Below are 21061 nucleotides of genomic sequence, written 5' to 3'. Positions count from 1 at the left end.
ACGAGCCATTAGTCCGAATTTTACAAAAACTAGACTTTAGGCACGTTTGGCATAAAGATGTCAGTAGTATCTCCCGAATAGCTACTTAGAACATAGCAAACCTAGATTCGACCTTAGGAAGCGAATCTCATACATACTTGGGTGTTTTATGAATGCCATATTATTATGTATGTGTGAATGTGAATGCGGGTTCTAGTATGACCATAGAATTGCTCTATTCTTGTTTTTAAGCACAAATGTGTGCCCGATGTATTAATTAAGGGTTATTTCCCTAATGGCCCCCTACTTTGTGACCAGCTTCCCGCCTGGTCCCCTACTTTACAAAAAATACCCATATGGCCCCCTTCCGTTATAACACCGTCACTCTCTCTCCTCCATCATGTTTTCTCTCTCTACCAAGTCATGCCACATCATCTGTTACGCCACCTCATCACCTTCTCCGGCGAGAGTCGTCGGCCGGTCAATTTCCGGCCGGCGACTTCAAACATAAAAAAAAAAATTCTCTCTTCCTCTCTCTCTAACAAAATTTTTTTTTCTTTTTTCTCTCTCTCTAGAACTGAGTTCTCTCAGTTCTAGAGAGAGAGAGAAGAAAGAAAAAAAAAAATAAATAAATTTTTTAGAGAGAGAGAGACGAAGAGAGAAATTTTTTTTTTATGTTTGAAGTCGCCGGCCGGAAATTGGCCGGCCGGCGACTCTCGCCGGAGAAGGTGATGAGGTGGCGCAACAGATGATGTGGCATGACTTGGCAGAGAGAGAAAACATAATGGAGGAGAGAGAGTGACGGTGTTATAACGGAAGGGGGCCATATGGGTATTTTTCGTAAAGTAGGGGGCCAGGCAAGAAGTGAAGGATATGGTGCCTAAAGTCTGAAGGAATGGTATCCTTCCGAAGGAGTGTCCTTCGACCAAGGATGCAATGCGTGCAATTTGGCTATTAGGATCTTAATGACCTTATTCGGAAGATCATTAGTCCGGTCCAATTAGGGGTCGTAATGCTTAGCTAGAAGCCAACTACGATCGTCGAATCAAGAGTTGATTCGCGGCTAACATAGACCGGATCCTACAAGGGTTACACAACAGAATAATGATTTGAACGGAGAGAATTGACTAGATGGATGAAGGCAAATAAGTGGATTGGATCCGTTATTGGTAAGTCCTGAAAGATTCGGAGAAGTCCGAAAGAGATAAACATGTCCGGGCCCAAAAGGGAGGCCCGGAATGGCTTTAGGGAAGCCGGCCATGTGATGGCCGGCTAGGCCCTAAGTGGGCCGGCCAAGGAAGCCCATGAAGGGCTATGTTGGCCGGCCACACTTAAGTGACCCAATGGAGGGTATTTTGGGTGTTGCCTAATAATTAGGTTTATGGAATCCTAGTTTGAGTCTAATACCTCTTCTAGGGAATTCTATATATACCTAATTATACAACCTAAAGATAGAGGCAATTTCAGAGATTGAATTCTCAACAACTGAGAGGGTTAACTGAAAGAGTTTCAGAATAAACATCTCAGAGAGAGAGAGAGAGAAAAGGAGTTTTCTCAAGTATCTAGTCAAGAAGGAGTTCTTCATCTCAACCTTCAAGAAGGTCCTAGCTGACTGAAAGGAGGGAGTTCAAGTCATTATTCGGTGTCTCAAGTAGAGGAGCTACACTTGGAGCTCTTATCTTCCGAATACTGATCGGAATTTAGTTCGTGGGAAAGCGATTAAGAGGTAATCATCTTTCCAATCCAGTTCATTGGTATGTTCATGTATAGATCCTGGAATTAGTGTTAAACATATGATGTTTGAGATTCCGCTACCAACACTAATAGACAATTAGGTGTATGAGATACACTAGGTTATTCCCCTTTAGTGGCATCACGAGCCTTTTGCATGAACTATCTTTGACTAGGTGAATTAGATTCATACTTGAACAACTAGATATTAGTGTTTTAATGTTTGAATAGAGATTTAAACATAAGTTTGATGAGATCAAATTAGGGTTTTGGATGAGATTCATAACCTAGAAACACTAGAAACATAGTTTTTTGAAAAGAGTTTTCATAAACAAGTGTTAGGGTTTTAGAATTTTGATAAAAATCATCAAAACCATGAAGATTGGTTGATGAATTGATCAAAAACAGTACCTAACAGCAGCTGGAAAAGAAAGAAAGAAAAGAAAAAGAAGTTGGAACGGCAGGATTTTCCAAAAATTTGGAAACCCTACTGGCCGGACCAGCCAGGACGCGTCCGGGCCGGACCAGCACGTCTCGGACAGACAGTCCGAGACAGATAGGGACACGGACTGGAAATCCCAGTCCGTGAAGGACCGGGAATCCTAGTCCGAGCTGGACTAGGAGTCCGAGACTCTCGGGTCTCGGACATCCCAGAGCGTCTAGGACGCGTCTGGGAATCCCAGTCCAACACGGACTAGGAGTCCGAGACTCTCGGGTCTCGGACGTCCCAACGCGTGGGACGCGTCTGGGACATCCCAGTCCGAGACGGAATAGGATTCCGAGACAGGAGCGTCTCGGATATCCCTGACGCGTCTGGGACGCGCTCGAGGGAACCTATTTAGAGTCTCGGTCTAGGACCGAGACACTGGACCAGCGTCCGGATGCATCCAGGATGCGTCTGGAGCAACCAGAAGCATCTCGGATGCGACTGGAAGCTTCCGGACGCAACTCGGATGCAACCGGAGCATCCAGAAGCGTCTAGGACGCGTCTGGACGCGTCCAGAAGGCATCCCAGATGGGATGGCCTAGCCGTCTGTGCACAGAAGCGTCTGGGACGCGACTGTGGTGCACGGGTGCATCCCGGACCAAAAATCCGAGATGGCACGTGTGCTGTCCCGAGACCAGACACGTCGGGGACGCGTCTGGGAGTTCCAACAGCTCTCGGATTAAGCGTCCGAGAGGCATATGCAGCGACCGGATGGTCTGGACGCGTTTGGGACGCGACCAGGACGCATCCTAGACATCTCACCCGAGATGTCTATGGTCTGTCCTAGGACAGATGCGTCTAGCTGGGCTAGGACGCGTCTGCCCGAGAGACATAGCACGGCAGGAAGGTGCTGTCTCTAGGACCGGACCTTGACCAGGCTGAGTCAAGAGTTGACCAGAGACCAGTCAAGGGACTTTGACCAGGGTTGACTCAGATCCTTTTGAGTGAGACTCAAGGGCTCTTTGGGCCATGATCTGAAAGGGAGTTTTTCAGACTTTTCTCCAGGTTCCGAGCATAATTTTTCCGACTTAGACCCGGGTTAGAGGAGTACCCGAACGGAGTTTTTCCTTATTTTGGTTTTGGAAACAATTAAGGAAGAAACGTAATGTTCTAGTTTGAGTATTGAGAATACGAAACTTTAGAGACATTAGACATAGAGATGTCACAAATTCCCACGAATAGCTATGCGATAGCAAAACCTAGAAACGAATCTAGGATACATACTTTATTTATTATGATTGTCATATTTTTGTATGTATGGATATATGTGATTGCGTAGAATAGTATACCTTTAGATAGGATTATCGTTTCTTGTTCTAAGCGCAAGGAGTTGTGCCCGAATAATACTTAGAGTATAGGGTCTTAGAATCTATTGACGAACTGAATGATGAGATCATGGTTCAAGTGGGAGTAGTCAATAGAGGTTCTTGGATATGAATCCAATCGAACCATAGGCGAACAAGAAATAAACTTAAAAGATGGGATCTTTTAAGGGGTAATACTAAGATTTAACAAATCATTACGCAAACCCACATAAACTTTTACGTAATAAATCATGAATGGTTATGCAAGAGTTCACAGTAACGCAACTTGATAAATTACGTAATAAGTCCCAAAAAGAATTTTGAGTAAAGCCTACCCAGATTAAGACACCTGTTGAGCCCTTGTTCATCGATGGTGGGTCATGCCAAAGCAGGGTGCCATCTTTTACCTCGGGACAATACGGGTAGATCTATGAAGAGGTCTACATGTCTAAATGGTTATTCTCAAACGAGTCAGCAAAAGGGTTTTGGATTTCGAGGCTAAAGGACGATTTAATGTTTAAATCGTTAACCAAGAGTCATATGAGATATGATCAGTAAGGAGTTACTCACCCAGGAGGGTGAAGTTAAGGGCAGTGCCAAAGTACGCTTAGCTTCACAGGAATGGGATCTTGGAATTATATTATTCTAAGGGGACGACAAAAGTAGAATAATATAGGCAAATTAAGAAAATTGCCAGGATAACAAGTTTAATCACTTTCGCATTTCTTACATGTAGTTTAATTATGACAACAAACATCTTCAACCTCTACACCATACTTGAGAAATTGAACGATACCAACTTCGTTCAATGGGAGAGGAACCTGAGAAAGGTTCTAGGAAAAAGCGCAGAAATATTGGACATTCCGATCCCCGTGCTTTCAGAAACTTCTTCTGATGAAGAACGTAAGCAAGTAGACGATATTCGAAGGAGGTCAGCGCCAGTAACCGGTTTAATGCTAATGGCCATGGAAATAAAATATATAGATATGTTCATTGAAATGGAGGCATACACCATTATTCGACGGCTAAGAGAAGTGTTTGGAACACAATGTCGAATAGAAAGATTTAGAATCACAATGGTGATACTGGGGATGAGACTGGAGAAAGGGAAACCCGTTCGTTATCATGTTTTGGAGATGATTGATCACTTCAAAGACATGGAATGGATGGGATCTCCTATGTCAGTCGAACTGGCTGTTGACATCATCCTGAATTCATTGGATGAAAGGTTTAAGGATGTAGTAGCAAACTTTGAAGATAAGTTTGGACGGGTATCCTTCGAAAGTCTACTGGCGATTCTGGAAGTTGCTGAAATTGGTTTCAGCACCCCTGAAACTCTAGAAGAGATTTTAGGAATTCAGGAAACTATAAACACGGGAACGGAAGACGTTAGGAGAAGGAAGCCGTCTGGTAGGAGAATGGGCAAGAAAGCACCAAGACCCAGAACTATCCTTCCTAACAAGAGATGTCTTGTGTGCGGTAGTACATCTCATATTCGATTAAGAGATTGCCCGCGATACTTGGAAGAACAAAACGACGGAGCTGGGAGTTCCGGTCAAGGTAAAAATTGTTATAAGTTATTCAATTAAATACACATTCCTCAAGGTATGCGATACCTAAGACTCTTATCATTGTGAATGACAGGAGCAAGAGGGAGCTAAGTATTTATTGAAGAGGAGATGAACCTGTCAAAAGCTGAGAAGGCAAGAGTTGCTGGAAAAGCTCAAGAAGGATCATAAACTCGATAGGCAATACTTTAAAGTAGTTTTAGTATTTCTTTTTCTTTTTAGATCATTGACTCTGTAATGAGATTATGGGAGTGAATAAAATATGAGATATTTTATGATGTTCTTAAAAGAGCCTATCTAACTTTTAAGTAAATTTTAACGAACGATCCGACTTAGTCATTCTAAATCTTGTAAGAGTACAAGAGTTCAGTTAATCGTAGAAAACAATGTTGGACATGAAAGTCTGCGATTAGTATGATTAGAATGGACGTAAGACTTGATTAAGGAGGAGTTTTAGAAACAAATCCAAAATCGAGGAGTGGGTCTGGATGACTAAAGAATATGATGAGATCATGAGTTCGATAGTCATCGGTCTTCCAAAACACAAAGTCTAATACGTATCTGCCAAACCACTAAAAACCTAAAAGCTATAGTGAATAATTGAGTCCATCCGGATATGGATACTATTTTAGAAGGAGTTCTAAAATTATCAATTATTCTAATGTCTAAAGAGTGTTAGACATAAGTTCTTCAAGAAGAAGAACGGGGTTTTCTCGCCAAGCATCGGAACACAATGAGATTGTTGCTCTCGATGGTGTCTTCATTAAAAGGAGGGTCCTTTTAAGAAGACAAGTGGGAGGAAAAATCGAATGGGATTCGGTAACGAGCAACAAGAGGAAGTAAGGAGTTACTTGCCTTAGAACAAAAAGAGAGTAAGAGTTACTCGGCTTAAAACGAAAGAGAGTAAGAGTTATTCATCTTACGTGACAAGGGATGTCGACTTGAATGGTTCAGGAGACGATCGCCTAGAAACTTCTTAAGGAGTTAGAAGGTTGCTCAAAAACCCCAATGAGTCTTGAGAAGATTCAAAAGAACTATAGCAGAAACCACTCTGAAATTGGATCGGAAATCCAAAGAGATAAGAGTAAGAATGGTTGAATCTTGTGAGACAAGAAGGTAAGTGGGAGTGAAACAAGAGTTGTTTCAGGTCCTGTATGTGGGAGACATACAAGAAAGGACAAAAAGACGAGGGTGAATTAACCATGGGCATCAAAAGTCTATGGAGATAGACCTGAGATGATAAAGACTCGTTCAAAAGGAGTTTTGGAGAGGTCTGAATAAGAAATTCTCTTAGAGAGAAATTCTACCCAACTCCCGTGATGAACACAGGAGAGACACTTATGTTAGAAAACATAAGAACGATCATGAGATGATTGTTGTTTACCCGTACATCTAAAAAGCACTTGGAGTACGAAAAGATGTCGTCGCTCATACAAGTCAGAAGGTTGAAGAAAGTCATAAAAGTAATCTTCCGAAAATAAAGATAGGAATCTTTTAGGAAGGGCTGACAGATGGGAAAGAGTTTTCCATGCTGGGAGTCGTTACTTAACTCTACTAGATAAGAAAGTAAAATTAGAACTTGGGAAGTACTAATTTCAGTGGGAGAAAGCTGATATTATCATAACAGCTTACGAAGAGTTCGAAAGCAAGATAATTACAAAGCGAAGTGAAAAGGAAACTAAACTGTCACCTTAGAACGATCATGAGATGCTCGGGTCTAGGGAATTAGGATCCAGGAGGAGAATCCTAAAAGGACTTGTAAAATTGAGAACGTGAAGGAGTTCACGCGGGTGCTCAAATTTTACAAACTCTTGTTATCCGAAATAAACTGGGTTTATTTCGTCATCTAAATTGTGGTTTAGAATTTAGACGACAGTCCAAAAGGATGGAGTGTTCCAGGTAGGTTTATTAGATACGTGATCTAATGAAAGAAACCCTACTAAGTGAACATGGAAGCACATCATCCTACTATCCCTAGTCCAGGTCATTAGTTGGACAATAATGACTTATGAAGACTAACATGAGTGATTGACAAGATAGCGCTGTTTCTTGGGCTATGGGAATAGGAGTATTCAAAGGTCAACTTCATGGGTGTATAGTTGATACACCGGAAACCCGCCGAATGAGAGTACTTCAAGAGTTGAAGTTATAAGATGTCATAACTCTCATTTAAGCAAATTGGAGAGATTCCTCAAAACATGAGTACTCACTCAGTTTATGGAAGGAATGTCGAACTTTGGTACCGTCAAACGCCATCCGTAAAAAGTGGTTATAAAAGCGGCATACTGGGGGAGACAGGATAGACATGAAATTGAGTGGGAGTACGAGAATGGATTATGTTTTCCTGAGTAAAATCAGGATAAAGTATCTCCGGGCCACTTCATGAGAAACAACTGAAAAATGCATGGTCGTGCTCAAACGGATTAAGAGTTAATCGTTTGGATTGGAAGTTGTTCTCGGGATCAAGAGAGTCTGATAAATATGACACATCAGATGAGATACGAAAAAACATGGGAATCGAGCATTGCACTTGTTCTAAGTACAAGTGGGAGACTGAAGGATATGGTGCCTAAAGTCTGAAGGAATGGTATCCTTCCGAAGGAGTGTCCTTCGACCAAGGATGCAATGCGTGCAATTTGGCTATTAGGATCTTAATGACCTTATTCGGAAGATCATTAGTCCGGTCCAATTAGGGGTCGTAATGCTTAGCTAGAAGCCAACTACGATCGTCGAATCAAGAGTTGATTCGCGGCTAACATAGACCGGATCCTACAAGGGTTACACAACAGAATAATGATTTGAACGGAGAGAATTGACTAGATGGATGAAGGCAAATAAGTGGATTGGATCCGTTATTGGTAAGTCCTGAAAGATTCGGAGAAGTCCGAAAGAGATAAACATGTCCGGGCCCAAAAGGGAGGCCCGGAATGGCTTTAGGGAAGCCGGCCATGTGATGGCCGGCTAGGCCCTAAGTGGGCCGGCCAAGGAAGCCCATGAAGGGCTATGTTGGCCGGCCACACTTAAGTGACCCAATGGAGGGTATTTTGGGTGTTGCCTAATAATTAGGTTTATGGAATCCTAGTTTGAGTCTAATACCTCTTCTAGGGAATTCTATATATACCTAATTATACAACCTAAAGATAGAGGCAATTTCAGAGATTGAATTCTCAACAACTGAGAGGGTTAACTGAAAGAGTTTCAGAATAAACATCTCAGAGAGAGAGAGAGAAAAGGAGTTTTCTCAAGTATCTAGTCAAGAAGAAGGAGTTCTTCATCTCAACCTTCAAGAAGGTCCTAGCTGACTGAAAGGAGGGAGTTCAAGTCATTATTCGGTGTCTCAAGTAGAGGAGCTACACTTGGAGCTCTTATCTTCCGAATACTGATCGGAATTTAGTTCGTGGGAAAGCGATTAAGAGGTAATCATCTTTCCAATCCAGTTCATTGGTATGTTCATGTATAGATCCTGGAATTAGTGTTAAACATATGATGTTTGAGATTCCGCTACCAACACTAATAGACAATTAGGTTTATGAGATACACTAGGTTATTCTCCTTCAGGAAGTTGGTCACAAAGTAGGGGGCCATTAGGGAAATAACCCATTAATTAATTTAATTTCAAGTTGACACGATCTGCGAATCGTTAAGTCTTGTAATTAGAGTTAAGGGTCCAATAAAGTCCATTGAAGAGCCAAAGGATGAGAGCGTGGTTTGAGTGGGAGAATTCAATGGAAGTTCGGGGATGGAGATCCAGGCGAAACAAGCAAAGAACCTAAGAAGATTAGATCTTTTAGGTTAGGGGTCATACTAGGATCATGTCTGCTTGATGTATTTTCTCGCGCGCATTTACTTATTTATTTACGTTTTATGTCGTGTATGATTATGTTAGAGTTCACAGTAATGCATGCATGCTAAAAACGTAAAAATCCCCAAAAGGAATTTTGAGTAATGCCTACCCAGATTAAGACACCTGTTGAGCCCTTGTTCATCGATGGTGGGTCATGCCAAAGCAGGGTGCCATCTTTTACCTCGGGACAATACGGGTAGATCTATGAAGAGGTCTACGCGTCTAAATGGTTATTCTCAACGAGTCAACAAAAGGGTTTTGGATTTCGAGGCAAAAGGATGAATGTAACACATAAGTGTTATTCATCAACCAAGAGTCATAGGAGTATGATCAGTAAAGAGTTACTCACCCAGGAGGGTGGAGTTAAGGGCAGTGCCAAAGTACGCTTAACTCCATAGGAATGTGATCTTGGAATCATATTATTCAAACGGGGACGGTTTTCATTGAATAATATGGCAAAACTGTTTTTTGCTTAAAATTGAATGTAGTACTTAGCAATATCTTTTATTTTGTTTAGGTAGAGTAGAAATGGCATATAGTATTAGTTCACAATTAGATAGAAATCTATACGACTTTCTAGATTGGGAGGAAGATCAGAGAAGAGTTCTCGATGCTTCGAATAAAGAAAGCGTTATAGAGATACCAGAAAGAGAAGAGGAAATCGGTGCCTATGTTATAGAGGTCAATTTGGCAGATACGACTAATTTCCCTTCATGGGTATTTGATACCGGTTGTGGAGCACATATAATCTCGGAATTAGATGGGCTCAAGAGAATCAGATATCTGACAAAGAACGAGATGGTTCTACGAGTCGCAAACAAAGCAAGAGTTGTTGCGGTGGCTGTAAGAACATATAAGCTTAGTCTAGGAACTGGATTGATACTAGTACTACATAATTGCTATTATGTACCTATTATTTCAAGGAACATCCTCTCTGTGTCGACTCTAGACAAAGAGGGATATCATGTAATAATAAAGAACAAATGTTGTTCTTTATACAAAGATGAGATGTTCTACACCTGTGCTAGACTACGCAATGGTCTCTATGTTATGAACATAGAAGACGAAATCCTGAACATAGACACGAAACGGCTTCGTACTCACGATTCTAACCAAGGCTATCTCTGGCATTGTCGTTTAGGCAACATTAACATGAAACGCATGCAGAAACTCCATGCAAATGGACTTCTGGGATCGTGTGATTTAGAATCATACGATACATGTGAACCATGCTTAGTGGGAATTTATTGATTGGTTCTTTTGTGGGACAACGACTTCCTTTTTCTCTGGTTCGAAGGGTTTTGTCTTCTCATTGGAGACCAAAAGGGGAGATGTTCTTGACTGTTTATGGGGATTTTTCTTACATTATTCGATTCTCTTTGGAAGAAGACAAACAAAGGATTTTGGAATTGGAGCCTATGTACATTGCTAATAGGTTGTTTTTTGTTCGTCCACGGAGTCTGTTCATTGAAGATGATATAGCTTCTATGGAAACTCTTCCTGTGTTGGGTATGTTTCACGAATGTCCCGATTCTTGTGGAATCCTAAGGGGTTAGCCATGATTGCTAGTCAGTTGGGTAAACCAATCATGTTGGATGAACCTACTGCTCGAAGATCACGGCTAGCTTATGCTCGAGTTTGTATTGAAATTCCTAAAGATTGTTTTATGCCTGAGGTAATTTCCTTTGCTATTAAAAATGCTAAGCAAGTTAATATTAATGTTGAATATGCATGGAAACCTTTGAAATGCTCTGGTTGTGGTGTTTTTGGGCACTCTGTGGGTAAATGTAAATTAGATGCTCGACAAAATGCCCAAGAGAATAGTGAGGCTGCAGCTGCTGCTAGTATGAAGGAGCCTGAGTTAAATAGGTCTCCTATTGTTGCTAGTACCCGTGCTCAGGGTGTGGTTCCTATGATGGTTCCCCCTGCTAAGGGTGTTATTATCTCTTCTGCTTGTGTTCAGGGTGTTGAGCCTTTGGTTCCCTCTGCAAAAAGTAAGAGTGAGATGATTATTCCTTCTTCTTCTAGTATTGCTGAGCCTATGGATGAGGGTGCTTGGACTGAAGTTAATAGGTCTAAGAAGAATAAGAAATTTGATGGTGCAAGGAGGTTAGTGGCTGATCCTAGGGTTGATAACACCTCTGGTAATGCTGCTAAAAGACTTTGTGTGGGAGATTCTAGTGAATCTGCTGCCATGGATGAAGGTAGTGCTCAGCCTGGGCACTCTGGGGTGGTCTCTAAGGCTGCTACGTTTGGAGGGAGCTTGGCTACTATACAGCCAAGTCAGAGGTTGAAGGGGGAGAGGACCTATTAGGTCTGTCAATGATTAGTGTTGGAGTTTGGAATGTGAGGGGATTAAATGATTCCCTCAAACTCAAGGAGGTGGTGAAGTTTATTAGAAGTAATAAGTTGAGTTTGTGTAGTGTGGTAGAATCCCATGTTGATATTAGGAATAAGGATAAGGTTAAGCATTCCCTTATGCCTACTTGGAGTTGGCTGCACAACTATAGTTGTGATGACTCAGGGAGGATCTGGATAGTGTGGGGATCCTTGTCAACTTGATGTTTCCTTGGTTTCCATGACAGATCAGATTGTGACTGTGAGGGTGGAGTCTAGAGATGGCAGAGGCTTCATGCTCTCTAGCATTTATGCTAGGAATAATTTAGTGGACAGAAGGGCTTTATGGTCTGTTCTGAGTAATCTTGCTCAGCTCCATGATGGTCCCTGGTTGGTGATGGGGGATTTTAATACCTTCCTAAGGGTGGAGGAGAAATTGGGTGGTTCTGCTATTAAACCTAGGGAATTGAATGATTTTAAATATTGTGTTAGAGATACTCATCTTTTTGATTGTCCATTTTCTGGGTGCTTCTTCACTTGGTTTAATATGCAGGTTGGGGAGAAGAATGTGGTTGTTAAGCTGGATAAAGCTATGGTTAATATTGAGTGGGTTCAGGAGTTTTTTTTTTGCATTAATCAGCAGGCATTAAGGGGAGGCAGACCCACAAAAACAAAGAACATTACAAGCGACCTAGCCAATACCCTTAGGAGCACCAACCCTAGAAGCAAGCAGCAGAACAAAATACAGACCACAGCCAACCATGCTAAACTTAGTCACTACAAAATAAACAAAACCAAAACAAGAAAGAAAAACAACAGACTGCATCATTGCTTCCTTTTCCGCACTACTCCAAGTTTGTCTGCTTCAACTAAAGCAACAAGCTCAGGCTCCAAATCTCCTGACCAAAGAACTTCTTCACCATCATGGGGTCAATGCTTAGAAAGCCAGTCCGCAACTTGGTTCAGCTCACGAAAGACATGCTTCACCATACTTAAAACACAAGCAGCTCCAAGCTTCTAGATGCTACTGAACAAGTCAGCAACTTCCCAAGGAGGCTCCATGTCTGCAGAGGATAAAATTGAATATGCTCTCGTCGAATCAGTAGCAATCATCACTCTTGATAATTGCAACCTAGTTGCCAATCTAATCCCAACCTCAATACCTTGAAACTCATGGAAAATGACTGATCTAGGCCTAGACTTCCCTCTTAAAGCAACCAGAACCTTACCAAAATGGTCTCTCAAAATACAACCATACCCAGCACCCCCTTTAGAATAAGATCCATCTGAATTGAGCATAACCACACCCTCATCGGGGCCCTTTCACTTGAGGGACATGAGCTTTGGGCTGACAAACAGCACATCCAAGTTCCACTCATCAGCAACCATCCTGCTCCTCAAGGAATCATTAAACTTAAGAGAGACCGACTGAGCTTTCCTTCTAACATCAGCCACAATCATATTCAGCACCTCCTGACTGTTTCTAGGAGGCTCCAAGTGCACCCTTCTATTCCTTTCCCACCATATGTGATAAAGAAACCCATTAAAAGCCAGCCTACCTAAGAGAGCCAACCCATCCTTTCCATGAAACATATCTGAACACCAACCCACTTCACCCTCCCAGTCCCTGCTAGAAACCTTAATAAGACCCAGCATCTGAAAGAGTCTTTTCCAAACTGAAACAGAAAAAAACACACTGAAAAAATAGATGATGCTCCTCCTCACTCTCACATCCACATAACACACAGGAAGGATCCACCTCAATCCCCCAAAAAAGAAGCTTGCACTTGGTGATAAGCCCACCCCTCAAGACCACCCAAGCTATGAAGTTGTGCCTAGGGATATTATGAGAAAACCAAATAAGACGATGCCAAGGAACCACTGGTTTGGACTGCCTCAAAGCCTCATAAGTGCTCTTAAGAGTAAAAACTCCCTTCTCATTAATCTTCCATATCTTCCTGTCCTTCCTCTCCATCACAACAGGGACTTCCACCAATCCTGCAACAATAGTGTTCAAATGAACAGCTAAGTGTCTAGGGACAGACCAGATTCCATCTGCAAATACAATTACTCACAGGGGCCTGAGCATACAAGGTACTGTCAAACTTAAAGTTATCATCATAGAACCTAGACAGGACTCCCAATGGGTGCCAATGATCAAACCAAAAGCTAGTATCCTTCCCATTTCCTACCACATGAAAGGCAAACTCTAAACCATAACTTCTATAATGCAACAACCTTCTCCACACCCAAGAAGCACTACTAGGGATAGCCATCAACCAAAAATTCTTCTTTTTGATGAGATGTGACTTCACCCAATCCACCCAAAGAGTGTCCTTTTCAATAAAAATATCCCATATGTGCCTCAAGCAGCTAGCCATATTCAGGGTCACTAGGCTCCTAAACCAAGCCCACCCTCAACACAAGGATAACAAATATTCCCCCACCCAATAGTAGCCTTCTTCACAGCCATATTAGGTCCAGACCATAAAAATTTACTAAAAAGGAGCTCAAGCTCCCTAAGCACCCTTTTAGGGAGATCAAACACACTAAGCCAAAACAGGACCATGCTTTGCAAGATAGATTTAATAATAACCACCCTACCAGCATAAGAAAGGAATCTGGTCTTCCAAGATTGGATTCTAGCAAGAATTTTGTCTATGAGAGGCAAGCAGTCAACATACTTCAATCTAGATGAAATAAGTGGTACACCAAGGTATGGGTGGGAATTGGGCGGGTACGGACGTCCATGGGCACTTGAAGAATCGGGACGGGCGGGTCAGGCACGAAACTTTCAATGGATATTAGGGTAAGCGGGTTAATCGGGCGGGCAATTTTTGAAATTCGGCTTGCTCATTACCCGCCCAAGCCCATTAAGAAGTTCGGGTAATTCGGGAATGGGCGGGCGGGTAGTGGGTAAGCTCATTACTTGAAATTTCATCTCTTTTTGTAAAGTCTCCAAACACCTTTCCTAATTCTAAAGAGGCAATTTGGTATTAAAATTAGATATTATTTGTGTTGTTCTTTTTAGAAATTCAATCTCACATTAATAACTAATGAAGAATTTTTATGAGATATAATATAAACTTATCCCTCTCCTTGCTCCTTCAAAGCCAAACACTACTTCAGTAACCTACTAGGAATTCTCTTGGGTCATTGCAAAACAATGCATTGGTTCGTATGGTTGCCCTTAAATATATTGTTTACCATCTTAACTAGGCCTAGCAACATGAAATGTTAGGCTTCATCAACCCAAAAAATTGATGTAATTTGGTTTGTTATCATTGGGCGATGTTAAGTGGGTGCGGGCATGGGCGGGTGCGCGGGTAGAGGTTTTAACCCATGCCCGTCCACCAAAACTTGGCGGGCTGGGCGGGTTATGCCCGAGACAGGCACGGGCGTCCATGGTCCTCGTTGGGCTCGGGTGTCCGTGGACGGGTGCGGGCTCATGGGCAAAATTCCCACCCCTACACCAAGGTACCTAACAGGAAGAGAAGCCAATTCAAAGCCCAGCACATCATGTAACCAGAGAACATCATCATCAGAGATACCAGCAACAAACAAAGAACTTTTGCTCTGATTCACTCTCAAGCCAGTGCAGTCAAACAAGGAATCAAGAACCTCAGCCAAAGCCATGGCAGAACCAAAATCTCCCTTAGAGAACACCAAAACATCATCAGCAAAGGCCAAGTGAGTAATTAAAGGTTTAAAACATTTGGGATGAAGCTGGAATCTCTTCACTTTAACCATATCAAGAAGCAGAACATTAAACACCTCCATCACTATAACAAACAAGTAAGGAAACATAGGGCAACCTTGCCTCACACCTCCCTGCCCCTTGATGTATCCATATGAACTCCCATTCACCATCACAGAAAACCTAGAAGAGGAAATACAAGCATAAACCCACTGCCTGAATTTGCAAGGGAACCTCGTCCTCTCCTTAACCTTCATCAGAGCATCCCACTCAATTATGTCATAAACCTTCTGTAAATCAATCTTTTTAGCACACCTAGGAGGACCCAAAGTCTTATGGTAATCCCTAGTGAGTTCATGAGCTAGTAGAATATTATCCTGAATGCATCTACCCGAGATAAAGCATGACTGACAAGGACTCACCAATTTAGAGATAACCTCCTTCATTATCAGAGTTAAGATTTTAGTAATACATTTATAAACAATATTGCAACATGAAATAGGTCTAAAATCAGTGACCCCAGCAGCATTCTTAGACTTAGGGATCAAAGTAACAAGGGTAGAGCTTACCTCACCCAGCAACTTACCTGAGGAAAAAAATCTCAGCACAGCTTTAGTAAAATCATCACCCACAATGTCGCAACATGTCTTAAAGAAATGAGCAGTGAACCCATCAGGTCCAGGGGACTTGTCAGAACCAATAAAGGAAAGGGCAAAAACCACTTCATCTCTAGTGACCTCCCTGACTAACATGGCAGCCTCATAATCCTCCAAAACTTGGCCAAACTCCATACTATTCAGCACCTCAGGAACACCTCTCTAATAGTGAGAAACACCAAACATACTCTGATAATAGGCCACACACTCCTGAGCCACTAAATCAGCCCTAACTACTTTTTCATGCTCATCATTATAAAGAAAAGGAATGTTATTCCTAGATCTCCTTTCTTTTAGTGAAGCATGAAAAAACTTAGTGTTGTTGTCCCCCAAATGAATTTTTTGGACTCTGGATTTCTGTCTCAACATGCTCTCCTCCTTCTTAGCCAAAGTAAAGAACTCAGCTACAGCCTTCCTTTTAGCCACCCTAGTTTGCTCACAAGCAGGATTGACCTGAAGATGAGCCTGAAGAGACTCCATCTCCCTCCTAGCCACCTGAACTTGAGAAGAAAAGTCCCTAAACTTCTTTTTTTTCCACAACAACAAGGTTGCCTTCACCTTCTTAAGCCTACTCACCAACCTATACATAGGATTGCCAGTGACCTTAACCTTCCAAGCATTGGACACCACTTCCATAAATCCCTCCTCTTCTACCCAGCAATTGAAGAACTTGAAAGGCCTAGGCCCTACTCCAGTCCCTTCAAGCAAACTCAGAACACAAGGAGAGTGATGAGACACCCCAGGAATCGAGAATTCAGCCTTAGCCTGAGAAAACTCTTAAACCCAATCAATATTAACCAAGGCCCTGTCCAACTTTTCAGCCACATTGGAGACTCCCATTTGAGCATTAGACCAAGTAAAAGAACAGCCTGAAAAGAGGCAATCAAATAATTGTGTGTCCCTAACACATTCCTGAAAATCAACAAGGTCCATTGGCTTAACTGCAGCTCCACCAAGCTTCTCCTCCACACTCAAAATAGTATTAAAATCCCCCATCACCACCCAAGGACCAACATAACTCTGAGAAATCCTCCTCATCTCAGACCACAATCTTCTTCTTTCCACAACCAAGTTCCTTACATAAATGCAAGAAAACAAGAAACTCCTACCATCCCTCATCATCACAGAAACAGTAAGAGATTGATCAGTCATAGAATCCAAGGTAACAACAAGTTGACAAGGATCCCATCCCAACCAGACTCTACCTGATCTATCCCAATCATAGTTGCTTACCCAACTCCAAGTTGGCATAAGAGAATGGAGCACTTTCTCCTTATTGCTAACATCTACATGTGTCTCCAACAACCCACACAAACACAAGTTATTACTCCTAATGAATTTGACAACCTCCTTTATTCTGAGGGAATCATTTAGCCCCCTCACATTCCAACAACCATAACTAATCATTAATAGTTCTAATAGGTTCCTTGCCCTTCAACTTAGGGGTTACCTGACTGAGAACCACACTCCCTCCAAATATAGGATCCTTAGAAGCTACCCCAGACTGCTCAGAATGAGCATCACCAATCTCCATTGAGTCAGGTCCACCAGACACAATTCCCACACATAACCTCTTAGAGGCATTGCCACCATTCTTATCTGTCAAAGGATCAGCAACTAGCCTCCTAGCCCCATCAAACTTCTTGTTCTTTTTGGACCTACCCACCTCAGTCTAACCCCCCTTCTCCATCACCTTATCATGCTGACCAGAGGAAGAACTAGCCATCTCCTTCATACTGTTTGCAAGAGGAGCCCCTGGGGACTCAAACCCCTGAGCACAAGCAGAAGGGATGGCAATACCCTTAGCAGGGGCCACCAAATGTGGTGCAGCACCCTGAACACGGCCACTATTAACAGTAGAACCTGTCTCCCTCACAGCCCCATGCATACCAGCTCCTGGAACAGCTGGATCAACAGGTGACTTCTCTGGGACCTTTTCTCGAACAGTTACCTTACACTTTCCTAAAGAATGTCCAAAGACACCACAACCTAAACATTTTAAGGGTCTCCATGCATATTCAACAGGAATGTTAATTTGTCTAGTATCTTTAACAACAAAAGAGATTACCTCAGGCATGGAACACTCCTTAGGTATTTTAATGCAAACACGAGCATAAGCCAACCATGATCTCTTGGCTGTTGGTTCATCCAACATAATTGGCTTCCCCAACTGACTAGCAATCATGGCTAACCCTTTAGCATTCCATAGAAACATAGGGACATTTCGGAAACAAACCCAAACTGGTACAATTTTCCTAGCAGCAATGTCATCCTCCATGAACAAACTCCAGGGACGAACAAAGAACAACCTATTCACAATATAAAGAGGCTCCATCTCCAAGATTCGTTGCCTATCCTCTTCCAACGAAAAACGGATAATGTAAGAAGCATCCCCATGAACAGTCAAGAACATCTCCCCCTTGGGTTTCCACCGAGAAGTCAGAACCCTAAGAACCAGAGGGAAAGGTAATCGCTGACCAACAAACGACCCAATCAACAAATTCTCACAGTCTCTGATCTCCTCCTCAAAATCCTCAAGCTTAAGCTCAGGAAGCTCACCATCCTTGCAGATTTTAGGAGGTGTAAACTCCAGTTTAGCTCGATATTTCTTTTCCTCACGCCGAAAAAGAGAAGCCCAACTCGAACCTCCACCCTGATCTTTCGACCTACCATCAGGTTGATCCATTTCCTCCTCACCCAAGCTTTTCTGTTTTGGTGGAGATTCAGAGCCCGAAGGAGCCGAACCACCACCAGGAGCAGGGAGGAGAAGCTTCGCCTCCATCTCAGTCGACATGTTCCCTCAAAGGAAACTTGCTGACGAAAAGGAAACAATGGACACGGAGACAGAAAACTCAATATTCAGGAGACCACCAACCACCAAACACCCAAGAACAACGGAGCAGAAAGTGGCGCCGCCTACCCTAGCAAATCCACTCGGCACTTTCTCTCTCCTATTTAGGTCTTTTCTGCCTCTATCACTCCTTCACCTTTAGCATTCAAATTCTCCTTTCCCCCAGCTTCAGCCACACACTGCCTCTTGGAAGCCTTCACTTTCGCACCTTCTTCCAAAAGAGTGGGCACAAAAGCTCTCCTAGTGCTCTCATTCTTAACCTGCTTCTTAGACTTAACCTCTGTCCAGCCACCATCCTCCATCACCCCCTCTGGCAAGCCAGGAGTTGATGATGAAGCTTCTCCAATAACACTGTTTGCAGGAAAAACACCCTGGGGTATTTTCACCTGAGCACAAGTGCTATCAATGGGAGAAGAACCCTTAGCAAGGGAAACCTCAGTAGGTTTCAAACCTTGAGCACGAGTAAACAATTTGGGTGAACTTAGCTCCTTATGAATATCAGTAGCAGCAGCCATCTCAACATCAGAACTCTCTTGAGCATTTCGTCGAACAGGTTCCCTACATCTTCCATGAGCATGACCAAACGAACCACAATTAGAACACTTAAGTGGCCTCCATGAATACTCAACTCTAACCTTAAATGCCCTCTCCCCCTTTACCATGAAAGAAAGTAGGTTTAGCAAGGATTGCAAGTCAGATTGGGAGGCCAATAATGCTTGACGAACCTACTGAGAAGAGAACTCGAACTGATTATACAGTCCTTAGAAATTTCGATACAAACTCGAGCATAATCAGTTCGAGTTCTCTTCTCAGTAGGTTCGTCAAGCATTATTGGCCTCCCAATCTAACTTGCAATCCTTGATAAACCTTTAGGGTTCCATAGAAACGTAGGAACCCCTCGGAAACACACCCACACAGGCAGGGTGTTCATTGAAGCAATATCATCATCAACGAACAACTCCCAAGGTCTAACAATAAACAGCCTATTAGCAATAAAGAAAGGCTTCATTTCAAGAACTCTCTGCCTATCCTCCTCCAAAAAAACCATGAATCAAGTAAGCAGAGTCACCATGAACAGTTAAAATCATATCACCTTTCGGCCTCCACGAGCCAAAAGAATTCTTCGAACCATTAGAAATGATAACCGCTGCCCAAAAAACGATCCAACAAGGAGATTCTCACACTCCCTAATCTCATCTTCAAATTCCTCAAGACAAATCTCAGGAACCCCCTCCTCATTCAATAAAGAAGGAGAGAACTCCAGCTTCGAACGAGACTGTCTATCACCCTTACGAAACAAAGAAGCCCAACTTGATCCACCACCATGAGAATTCGAGGTATAATCCTTTGCCTCCCATGAATCCATAGCTCCAGGATAAAGATCCCCTCCCTCTAGGTGGGAAGGAGACATCAACCCCAACTGTCTCCCAGTCGCCAGCACCGCCGCCGCCGCCGCAAACCCTAAAAAATAGGAAATAAAGCTGTCGGAAAAATACCCTCAAAATCTCCCCACCCGTCCTGATGGGTTCTCTTCTTATTTCTTTAAGAAGTGTTGGAGGATTGTAGGGGATGACTTTGTGCTGGTTGTCCAAAACTTCTTCAGATCAGGCAGAATGCTAGGAGAGGCAAATTCTACTCTTGTTTCTCTTGTGCCTAAGGTTCCTAATGCTTCTTTGCTTGGTGATTTTAGGCCCATATCTTGTTGTAATGTGATTTATAAGTGTATCTCTAAGATTCTCAATGAAAGAAGGATTTCTGGCTCATGGTTTAATGGTCAGGAGGGTGAGCATGCTATTTGGGCTAAGTTGGATAGAGTGATGGTTAACATTGACTGGCTTGAAGTTTTTCCAGGATCCAAGGTTTGTTTTGGCATTCCTAGATCTTTTGATCATGCTCCTGCTATTGTGAATCTTGAAGATATTGTGGTTAGGGGTAGGAAACCTTTCAAGTTAAATGAATGGTTTTCGAAATTTTTTGAGGAAAGAATATCTAGAAAGATTTAAAGATTACTCTTCCCAAGTTCAGATGGCTAGGGAGCAAATGGAGACTTTTCAGGAGCATCTTTAAATAGACCCTTCGTGTGAGCAGGTTAGAAGGGAGGAAAGGGCAGCTGTGGCTAAGTTTTGTAAGATGGCAAGACCGGAAGAGGCTATGATGAGACAAAAGTCCAGGGTGCAGAAGGTGCATTTAGGGGATCATAATCTCACCTAAGCTCTTGGGTGAGATTAGGTCTACTTTGGTGACCTTGGTGCCTAAATCTATTGATGCTTCTAGAGTAAGTGATTTCAGACCTAGCTCTTGTTGCAATACTATTTACAAGTGTATTACTAAAATCCTTACTATTAGAATGAAGGATATTATGTTCAAGCTTGTGAGTCCTTGTCAGTCTGGATTTATTTCTGGTAGATGTATTCAAGACAACATCCTTCTTGCTCATGAGCTGACTAGGGATTATCCTAAGTCTTTGGGTCCCCCTAGATGTGCAATGAAGATTGATTTACAGAAGGCCTATGATACTATAGAATGGGATGCTTTACTGGCAGTTATGGAGAGAATGAGGTTCCCTAGTAAGTTTAGACAATGGGTCTATGCTTGTGTCTCCTCAGC

At 42.5% G+C, this 21061-nt stretch overlaps 2 protein-coding genes across 2 annotated transcripts; one reads left to right on the top strand and one right to left on the bottom strand.

Annotated features, from left to right (window-relative positions):
* Positions 1-10471: 10471 nt before the first annotated feature.
* Positions 10472-12271, top strand: LOC147538020 (uncharacterized). Its single transcript, XM_086642927.1, has 2 exons — positions 10472-11195; positions 11499-12271. Exons 1-2 carry the CDS (start codon positions 10472-10474, stop codon positions 12269-12271), a joined length of 1497 nt encoding a protein of 498 aa, XP_086499053.1.
* Positions 12272-15765: 3494 nt separating this feature from the next.
* LOC147538019 (uncharacterized) lies at positions 15766-18397 on the bottom strand. Its single transcript, XM_086642926.1, has 4 exons — positions 17281-18397; positions 17054-17202; positions 16510-16899; positions 15766-16368 (listed from the first exon to the last, which is right to left on the bottom strand). Exons 1-4 carry the CDS (start codon positions 18395-18397, stop codon positions 15766-15768), a joined length of 2259 nt encoding a protein of 752 aa, XP_086499052.1.
* Between the last annotated feature and the right edge of the window lie 2664 nt (positions 18398-21061).

This window comes from Eschscholzia californica, unplaced genomic scaffold (assembly GCF_041429995.1).
Source record: "Eschscholzia californica isolate CP2 unplaced genomic scaffold, dmEscCali1.0.p SCAF_5, whole genome shotgun sequence".
Classification (NCBI taxonomy): domain Eukaryota; kingdom Viridiplantae; phylum Streptophyta; class Magnoliopsida; order Ranunculales; family Papaveraceae; genus Eschscholzia; species Eschscholzia californica.
The sequence above is the reverse complement of the archived record's forward strand: the minus strand, read 5'-3'. Positions and strand labels throughout refer to the sequence as shown.

Bases quoted from the DNA above. Each gene is read 5' to 3' on its own strand.
- LOC147538020 (XM_086642927.1), top strand. From the start codon at position 10,472: ATGATTGCTAGTCAGTTGGGTAAACCAATCATGTTGGATGAACCTACT. The intron at 11,196-11,498 runs GTCAGAGGTTGA...TTTCCATGACAG, and splicing joins CTTGGCTACTATACAGCCAA to ATCAGATTGTGACTGTGAGG.
- LOC147538019 (XM_086642926.1), bottom strand. From the start codon at position 18,397: ATGTCGACTGAGATGGAGGCGAAGCTTCTCCTCCCTGCTCCTGGTGGT. The intron at 17,203-17,280 runs GTTAGACTGAGG...ATCCTTTGACAG, and splicing joins TAAGGTGATGGAGAAGGGGG to ATAAGAATGGTGGCAATGCC. The intron at 16,900-17,053 runs GTAACCCCTAAG...GGGTTGTTGGAG, and splicing joins GGAGTGTGGTTCTCAGTCAG to ACACATGTAGATGTTAGCAA.